The sequence below is a fragment of the Dasypus novemcinctus genome, chromosome 2 (assembly GCF_030445035.2).
Source record: "Dasypus novemcinctus isolate mDasNov1 chromosome 2, mDasNov1.1.hap2, whole genome shotgun sequence".
NCBI lineage: Eukaryota > Metazoa > Chordata > Mammalia > Cingulata > Dasypodidae > Dasypus > Dasypus novemcinctus.
In genome coordinates this window covers 138,096,951-138,106,516 of record NC_080674.1, presented here as the reverse complement: position 1 = coordinate 138,106,516, position 9,566 = coordinate 138,096,951, and the positions used below count along the sequence as shown (strand labels likewise).

General features: G+C 36.3%; 1 protein-coding gene across 12 annotated transcripts in view; it reads right to left on the bottom strand.

The window, feature by feature from the left end:
- Nucleotides 1-283: 283 nt before the first annotated feature.
- The window catches only part of LYRM7 (LYR motif containing 7), a 28,426-nt gene continuing 19,143 nt past the window's right edge, over nucleotides 284-9,566 (bottom strand). For 6 of the 12 annotated variants that reach the window (XM_012526641.3, XM_071209800.1, XM_058278018.2 and 3 more), the window contains one exon: nucleotides 284-2,954. In XM_012526641.3, the coding sequence (XP_012382095.1) occupies nucleotides 2,884-2,954 (71 nt within the window). In that variant the 3' untranslated portion in view covers nucleotides 284-2,883. Of the gene's footprint in view, nucleotides 2,955-4,410; nucleotides 9,563-9,566 lie in introns of those variants that run through there. The other 6 variants (XM_071209795.1, XM_058278016.2, XM_071209798.1 and 3 more) reach the window with 3 other exon arrangements.

Here is a 9,566-nt window from a genome sequence, read left to right as displayed (position 1 = left end):
CAGTACAATGCCTTATACAATCCATTCCAAATGTATACTGAGTGGCTTATGTCAACCAACTTTTATCAAAATATGTAATATAGACACTTACAAAAATATTTATAAGTTAGAGAATTGTGCCATGATGACTTTCAGCATTGTCTTATATGGACGAATTTTCAATCTGAAACAACTTTAATGTTACCTAGGTATAATTTCCATATATATATAACAATAAATATATGTAGGACATGAAAACTTAGTGTTTGTTTCCTAGCTGCTAAAAGAAACACCACACAATAAGTTGGTTTAACAACATGAATTTATTGGCACACAGTTTCAGAGGCTAAGCTTGCTTTCTCCTGGGGTTTGGTATCTTCTGTCTGGTCAGTAATCTCTGGCATTCCTTGGCTTTTTCATTACCTAGCAATTCACATGGTGGGGTCTCCTTCTTCTTCAGGGTTCTGTTGAATTCCAGCTTTTTGCTGTTCCCATGGCTTTTCTGTGTCCAACTTCCTTTAGACTTCAACCATATTGGATTAAGGCCCATCTTCATTCACTTTAGGCACAGCTTAAACATCTTCAAATTTCCTATTTACAAATGGGTTCACATCCATAGCACAAGGGGTTGAGACCTGGACATACATTTTTTGTGGGGGTGGGGGGTGGGGGTGGTGGTGATTCAATTCCCCAAAATTAGATTGTGAATTTTTTGACCTATGTAATCCATTTCTCAGAATACTAACTAATCTATCTCCTGAAGGTGGTATTAACAGTAGTCTCTGGTTTAAGTATATTACTTCTAAATAATTTTAGGAACTTTTTTATCTCCTAAAATTAAATTACGTTCAAATATGACATTGATATATCTATTACGGGCATAATAATGCTTTGTCAATAAGTAAATCTTGTGGAAATCTTGTAAAGATGAAAAGTCCTGTGTCATCACTGAATGGGAGAGAACACATTGTATGACAAAACAATGGTAAAGATGCATAGATAAAAGAGAAACGAGGATAATATTGTGGTGATTTGAAGCTGCATGTAACAACCAAAAATATGTTCTTAAATTTAATTCATTCCTGTGGGTGTGGACCTGTTGTAAGTGGGACCTTTTGATGAGGCTACTTCAGTTAAGGTGTAACCCATCTCATTTAGGATGAGACTTAATTCTATTACAGGAGTCCTTTGTAAACAGAGAAAGAAATTCAGACAAAAAGAAAAAAAAAAATGCCAAAGAAGCAAGAAGCTGAACTCAAGGAAACATGGAAGAGAAGGGTTATACCAGCAGACAGTGTCCTATGCCTTGCCATGTGACAGGGATCTCCAGGAGCCAGTCTTTGGGAAGACAGCATCACCTTGATGGTGCCTTGATTTGGACATTTTCATAGTCTCAAGACTGAAAGCTATTAAACTTTCTTTGTTTAAGCCAACCCATTTCAAGGTATTTGCTTGGAGCAGCCTAGGAAACTAAAATAAATTCAAAAAAAATTTTTTTCAGGAGGTACCAGGGTTCAAACCTGGGACCTCATACAAGGGAAGCAGGAGTTCAACCACTTGGGCTATGTCTTGCCCCTCCTTAAAACAAATTTTAAATACAATTTTATAATTCCTACCATTAGATGGCAGAATGCCAAGCTATTTTGTGATACTACTAGTGTCATCAGCAATGGCCATGTAGAAGAAGGAAGGCGATTTAAATTTTATTGATTAAAATGAAAAAAATGCAGCCATAAATTATATTTTCAAAATAAAGTCTAACTGTGGTATCATACAGGTAATTCTATTAAGGCCATATTATAAAATCTGATGAAAGGTTGCTATTTCCTAAAAAACTGGGATTTCTTTATTCCACAGTAATCCTAGATGATCTTGATATTTTATTCATTTATCTGCAGAAGACTGATTAATAAATGTCTTTATAAGAGCACATATATATTCTCTGGCTCTAAAAAGAAACTGTACAATTATTCGGTAGCCTGAGAAATAACAGTGCTTTAAGAAAGAAAAGCCATCATCTGTGAAGAGCTGGTACACACTACATGTTTTTGAGCAATTTAATGTTTCTGGAACTAAATAGCAATTAAAAAAAAATTTTTTTTTAAATTTTTCTCCCCTTCCCCACTGCCCCCACCCCCAATTGTCTGCTGTGTCCATTCGCTGTGTGTTCTTCTGTGTCTGCTTGTATTCTTGTCAGCCGCACCTGGAATCTGTGTCTCGTTTTGTTACATCATCTTGCTGCATCAGCTCTCCCTGTGTGCGGCGCTACTCCTGGGCAGGCTGCACTATTTTCGCGCTGAGCGGCTCTCCTTATGGGGCGCACTCCTTGCGTGTGGGGCTCCCCTACGCAGGGGACACCCCTGCATGGCACGGCACTCCTTGCATGCATCAGCACTGCACATGGGCTAGCTCATCACATGGGTCAGGAGGCCCGGGTTTTAAATTGGACCTCCCATGTGGTGGACGGATGCCCTATCCATTAGGCCAAATCCGCTTTCCCTAAATAGCAATGTAATCTAATAATTTCATTTCATACCGGAGAACATACTAACCTGTCAAAACAATACTTTCTCAAAAAGTTATGATAAGACCAAAATATCTGAAATATCAAGATCAAAGAAATAAATAAGATTTTTATAAAGTTTGATTTTCAATAAAAGTAAATGTTCTTTTATCTAATGGCCTTTGGAAATACTTAAGTATATAACATTCTCAATATAGAAATACTTAAGTATATAACGTTCTCAACAATGCCTTTTTAACCTGAAATTTAATTATGAAACTATTAATTTTAATCAATTAATTTTCAATATGCCAGTTAAGAGAAAAAAATGTGCATTTCCAGGAATTTTGCCGAAGTGATGTATTTTTAAATTGAAAAGTATAAAGATTTGATTGTATCATTCATTGCTTCTGAGTTGGAGCATCACAATATGGCACATTTTCTATAAGAAGGTCTTTCCTAGTGACCAATTCTGAAAGAAAAACAAAAAGATAGTGTATTTAACATAAACTTAAAATAAAATGCAACTATATCAATTTCCCCTCAAAACTTATAACAGTAAAATATGTAAAGATAAATCTTCCAGGGATATTTTGGTTAACATCTAATGTGGAGTCCTTGAATCTAATTGTAGACAGTTAATAGGATTCTCATTTAGGATTATATAAAATATATATATATGACCAACTTAATTTTTATTGTTTATTAAATATAAGTAAATAACTGAATAGAATTCATCTAAAACACATTGACCATCTGATTACAGATTACTGATAACTGAAACTATCAATTAGAAAATATTTGTTTATACTACCTATTATAGAAAAAGCAGAATGCTCTACTAATTTAATTCTCAATTTTACAGAAACAACATTTCTTAACAGGGGTATTTTGGATTATAACACCAACTGGAATTTAGCAGGAAAGGACCAGGGATGCTAAACACACTGTGATGTGCATGTAGGACAGTGTAGCACAGTGAAGAATTGTCCTGTCCTAAACACCAAAAGTACCCCATCGAGAAGTATCATTAAACAACAGCAACAACAACAAAAAATTGTTAAAGAGTCCTAGGTAAGACACCTTGCTGAAGTCAGGATTTTTTTTTTTAAGTCTTAAATGACTCCCCTGTTCCAAGCTATCATTCTTCCCCCCACCCCCCACTACTTCCCATGGCCAAAGATTAGATTGTAACCCTCCTGTTTTAGTTTGCCAAAGGGCTGATGATGCAAAGTACCAGAATGGGGTTGGCTTTTATAAAGGGGATTTATTTGGGGTAAAAGCTTAGTTTTGAGGCCATGACATGTCCACTCTGAGGCACCATCAGAGGTGTTTCTCACCCAAGTCAGTTACTGTTGATCCTGTTGTCCAACCATGTGGCAAATCAAGATGGCCACCAATCTCTGTGTCCCCCTCCCAGGCTCACCCTCTCTTGGAGCCCAGCTCCCAGAGCCCAGCTGTGAGCAGCAGGCTTGTCTCTTTCTAGGCCTCCTCTATCAGTCTCAGCTGCTGTGCTTTCTTCCTGAGTTTAGCTGCAAGTTATCAGGCATTATGACTAATCTCCACCTGGTCCTCAGCTCTTTGAGCCTTTCAGTGGCTTCTCTCCTTGCAACTGTGGGGAAAGCTGAGGTCCTATCTCTCACATGGCAGAATCAAATAAGGCAGCTTCCTTTATCTGCATATCTCTGTCCCCATTTTTATTAAGACCCAGTAAAAGGGCAAAGACTCAACCTGAGTCACACCTCACTGACACTGTCCAATTAAAAGCCCTAAAGCAATCTTATCAAGAATCTAATCAAAGACCCTTCACCTGAATTTAATGCAATCAAAGGATACCATACTCAGAGGAACAGATTAGTTTTAGAATGTAATTTCTTTTTCTGTGATTCATAAAATAACTTCAAACTGTCACATTCCTATAGATGAAGTTTTATTTCATTATTTTCATTTTCTATTATTTTTCATGCCTGGATATTTTATGATGTCTTTTAAAAACATACTATCACAATTCTCCATTTTCTAGCCAAAAAGTAGAATTTTAATTCCTTTCATTTCTATTTAACAGTACGGACACTGCTAGAGTATTTAGAGGAATAATACTAGTTAGATAAAAACTTAAGAAAACAGACAGTGAAGAGGCTATTTCCCAGAGTAAGACTTTAAGGTATTAAAATGTACAGTGTACTGAAAGTGATGTCATCAACATGGTGACATAAGCCATCCCCTAAAAAAGACTCCCCAGAAATTCAGGGAATAAAAGGACAAATCCCATTTGCTTAGAACTCTGAAGGATAGTAGACACTGGGGAAGTATTCCACAAATGCTGAATTGAATAAGAAGAAAAATGTCAGGTAGGAAATTTTGTTCCTGGACCTGCTGGTACATTCAGGTTCCCCTCCCCCTCACCAGGTCCCATGCAGCTTGAAGTCACTCAGAGGCAGTGGCCAGAGAGGGAGAGAGGGAGAGAGAGAGAGGGAGAGGGAGAGAGAGAAAGAGTATGGTAGAGTGAGGGAGAGAGGGAGGGAGAGAGAGGGAGAGGGAGAGAAAGAGTATGGTAGAGCTGAGGCAAGAACTATTGTGCCCTAACTCAATCCAGTTTCTGTTAGTTGGACCCAAAACAGACTTTTGTGGAATGACCCACCTTTCTAGATGGATAACTGGCTTTGCAGGGCAGGAAACACTAACAGGGAAGAAACCGGAAGCAGAAAAGTATAACCAAAAAAAAAAAGGGGGGGGGTAGGGGTGAGGATTAAACTGAACTTTAAGATAGAACTAAAAAGTGTAAGGAAAATGGGGCACTGAGTGAAGGAGAAAATTTAAACAAATCATAGGAACTGGGAAGATAATTCTTCACAAAAACAAACAGAACAGATCAAGATTCCTGAAGAAATTACAAAGGAAAGGAAGCTTTCTCCTGGAGGTGAAACAATTGCACAAAAAGTTCAGTCTTAAAAATTACACCACATATCCAGGGCAAGAATCAAATGAAGGCAGGTTGAGAAAATCTGAACAGTTAAATAGTGGCTATTTCAAAGGTTTAGAATAAGTTGAGCCAAGCTTCAAAGAAGAGCCTTAAAGCAAAGTCAATGAATAATAAAACCCTAAATAAGAGGGAGAGAGAGAACTTCAGAATTAACTCAATAATCAGTAGCCTAGACATCAGCAAATAATTACAAGGCATACTAAGAAATAGGAAGATAAAGTCCAGTTAAAAGAAAAATTTGGAGGAAACACAGAATTTGGAAAAAATAAGCCAAGGTGTTCAAACAAATCTCCTAAATCAATTCAAAGAGATGAAGGAAAACATGTGTAAAGTGATAAAGGATAGTAAGAAGACAGTGGGTGAGCATAAAAAATATGAAAGTATGGAAAGAAACTTAACAGAATTTATGGGAATGACAGGTACAGGAGAAGAGATTAAAAATACACTACAGGCATACAACAACAGATTTGAATAAGGAGAAGAAGGAATCAGCAAACTAGAAGATAGGACATTCAAAATCTTACAAATAGAAGAACCAAAAGAGTAAAGAATGGAAAAAACTGAGCAGGGTCTCAGGGAATTGAATGACAGCATGAAGTACACAAACATATGGATTATGGGTGTCCCAGAAGGAGAATATAAAGGAAAAAGTATAGAAAGAATATTTGAGAAAATAATGGCCTAAAATTTCCCAACTTTATGAAAGATATAAATATACATGTCCATCCAAACAGAATAAATCTTAATAGAACTACTCTGAGACACATACTAATCAGAATGTCAAATGCCAAAGATAAAGTGATAATCCCGAAAGCAGCAATAGAAAAACAATTTGTCACAAGGGAACCACAGTCAGAATAACTGCTGATTTCTCAGCAGAAACAACAAAGGCAAGAAGGCAGTGGTATGATATATTTAAGATACTGACAGAGAAAAACTGCCAGCCAAATTTCTTTATCTGGCAAAACTGTCCTTCAAAAATGAGGGAGAATTTTAAATATTCACAGATAAACAGAAATTGAGAGAGTCCATCAACAAAAGATTTGCCCTACAAGAATTACTAAAGGAAAAGAAAGAAAGAGTAGTTTGGAGTAGCAAAGAAATGACGTTCTTAAGTAAAGGTAACTGTCTTAGTTTGCCAGAGGCTGCCAATGAAGTATACCAGAAATATGTTGGCTTTTATAAAGGAAATTTATTTGGGATAAAAGCTTTTATAAAGGAAATTTATTTGGAATAAAAAGCTTATATATGAAATGACCATATTAATGCAACATCTTCTCACCAAAAGTGGTCTGTTGGAAGATCCTGGAATCTTGCCATGTGGTGGGTCTGCCATTCTCTACTTTTTCCTCAAGTTCAGCTGTGGGCAATCAGGCATTTATTCAGCTGATAGCAGATCCTGGGGTCTTGCCATATGATGAGGCAAGATGGTGGGCCTGCTGGTCTCTTTTTCTCCTTGTGAATCAGCTGTGGGCTATCGGCATCTTTCCCTGGATCTTGTCTCCTTGAGCCTCTTGGGGCTTCTCTTTCTGCAGCTTTAGGTAAACTTGGAGTCCTCTTTCTCACATGGCATTGTCAATATGGCAGAGCTCCCTTTCTCTGTGTCCCTTCTTTTTCTCTATGTGTTCTCCATTTATATAAGACCCAGCAAGAAGATAAAGACCCAACCTGGGTCATGCCTCACTGACAAAGTCCAATCAAAAGCCCTACTGTGATCTAATTAAAAGTGATTTAATTCAAGTTCCCTTAATTGAATCTAGCCAAAAGGCCTGATCTACACTGTGCTGACAGATACAGGTATGGGTAAGCTTAAGAACATAATTTTCTAGGGTTCACACAAAAGACAAACCAGGATAGTAAATAAAAGGATAAATGCAAAACCCAATAGTACTGTATTGCCAATATACAACTCTAACTCTTCAATCCTGTAACAGTCAGAATACAACTGAATAAGAAAAAGGCTTATTTCCTGATAATGAACATGGAATATAAAGAGGTAAAGTGAGACAAAAACAACATAAAGAGGGGAAACAGATGGCTATAGGAGCATAGAATATGTATGCTATTGAAGTTATATTGGTATCTTTTCAAATTAAGAGATTATAGATGTAGGTTGTAAAATATAATTCCCAAGGTAAACCACAAAAGTAAGTCTTAAAAATATATACATACAGGAACAGAAATGAGAACGGGATCAGTAAGATACATCATAAAAAATTAACTGTATAGGAATGAAAGTGACAATAAAGGAGAAGAGACACACAAAGGATATGATACGTAAGTACCAAAGGACAATACTGCCTTTATAGTATTAATACTGAATGTTAATGGATTAAATTCCCCAATCAAAAGACAGAGTGGCAGACTGAATAAAAAAAGCATAATCCAACTATATGTTGATTACAAAAGATTCACTTTAGATGCAAACACATTTCTTTGCTCTCCACCAGCCTGGAAAATGAAAATTGGGTCATCAGCTTTGCCATCCTTTGCTGTCATCAAGAGCTGGTACATTTTTTAAGCCCAGGTTTTGATGTGGTGAAAAGAACAGTCATCAGGGTTTCTGAGATCTACTAGCTCTCAAAGTCCCTGGTGGCTAAATTTGGAAGAAAGGCCACATAAAGACACTTGTAAGCATTCACAGTCCCTCTAAATGAATTCTTTTCTTTTCTTGTAAATGCTTTTGCTTTTGAAAACTGAAGAAGTTTTAAAACAATTAGGGCTCTCATTTGGTCATCCTTGCAATCCATCTGGGTCTAGTTTGGAATATGACAACTGAAACAAAAAGAACCATGGATTCAACACATACTTTGGTTTTGGTGCTGCTGCCTCTCCGATCCTTAGCAGGGACTAAGAAAACCTGGTGTCACAGCAGATCGCAGAAATTGGCAGGCTTGACTTCCTGACAAATTGCTGAGTTATTCCACCTCTCTGTTCAGGACCACTGAATATGGAAATGTGGTTGCATACCCAAATGAAAGCAACTCACTGTGTCCTAAACTTTTATTTTATTTTATTTTAGTATTTGTGTAAACCACCTTTTGAAGCAGGAAAATCTGAAAAGCAATTAATGTTTCCATTAATCTTTTTCTGGGGAAAACCTTAGTTCTAAGGATTTAAGATCTTGCAAGTAAACTTTAACTTGACAATATTCCATAAACTGCATTTTTATTGTCAGACCATTGCCTGATTTAAATTTTTAAAAATGTGCAATAATAAAAAAATTATATGGAAGGGGAAGGGTCCCCAAAGAGCCAAAACCATCTTGAAAAAGAACAAAGTTGGAAGACTCACATTTCCCAGTTTTAAAACTTAGTAGAAAGCGATAGTAATCAAAATAGTATGCTACTGGCACAAGGACAGACTTATAGACTAATGGATTCAAATTGAGAGTTCTGAAATAAACTCTTCTATCTATACCAATTGAGCTTGACAAAGGTGTCAAGTCAACTCTATGGGGAAAGAATAGCTTCTTCCAGAAATGGTGTTGGGAAACCTGCATATCCATATACAAAAGAATGGAGGTAGATGCCTACTTCAAACCATATACAAAAATTACCTCAAAATGGATCAAAGATCATAATACAAGAATCAGAACTATTTAACTCCTGGAAGAAAACATAGGGATGCATCTTTAGGATCTTTACAAAAGAAAAACTAGATAAACTGGATTTCACCAAAATTAAAAACTTTTGTGTATCAAAGGACTTGGTCATTAATTAAAAAGACAACCTCCAGAATGGGAGAAAATATCTGAAAACCACATATCTAATAAGAGTTTAATATCCAGAATATACAAAGAAATTTTACAATTCAACAACAAAAAGAAAAATAACCCATTAAAAACTAGGTAGAATATTTGAATAGACATTTCTCCAAAGAGGATATACAAATGGCCAAAAAGCACATGAAAAGATGCTAAACATCATTAACCATTAGGGAAATGCAAATCAAAACCACAATGGGATACCATTTCATACCCACTAGAATGTCTATGATTAAAAGAGCAAATATTACAAATGTTAGAGAGGATAAAGATAAACAGCAACTCTGTTCATTCTTGGCGGTAATGTAAAATGGTACAGCTGTTGTAGTTCCTGT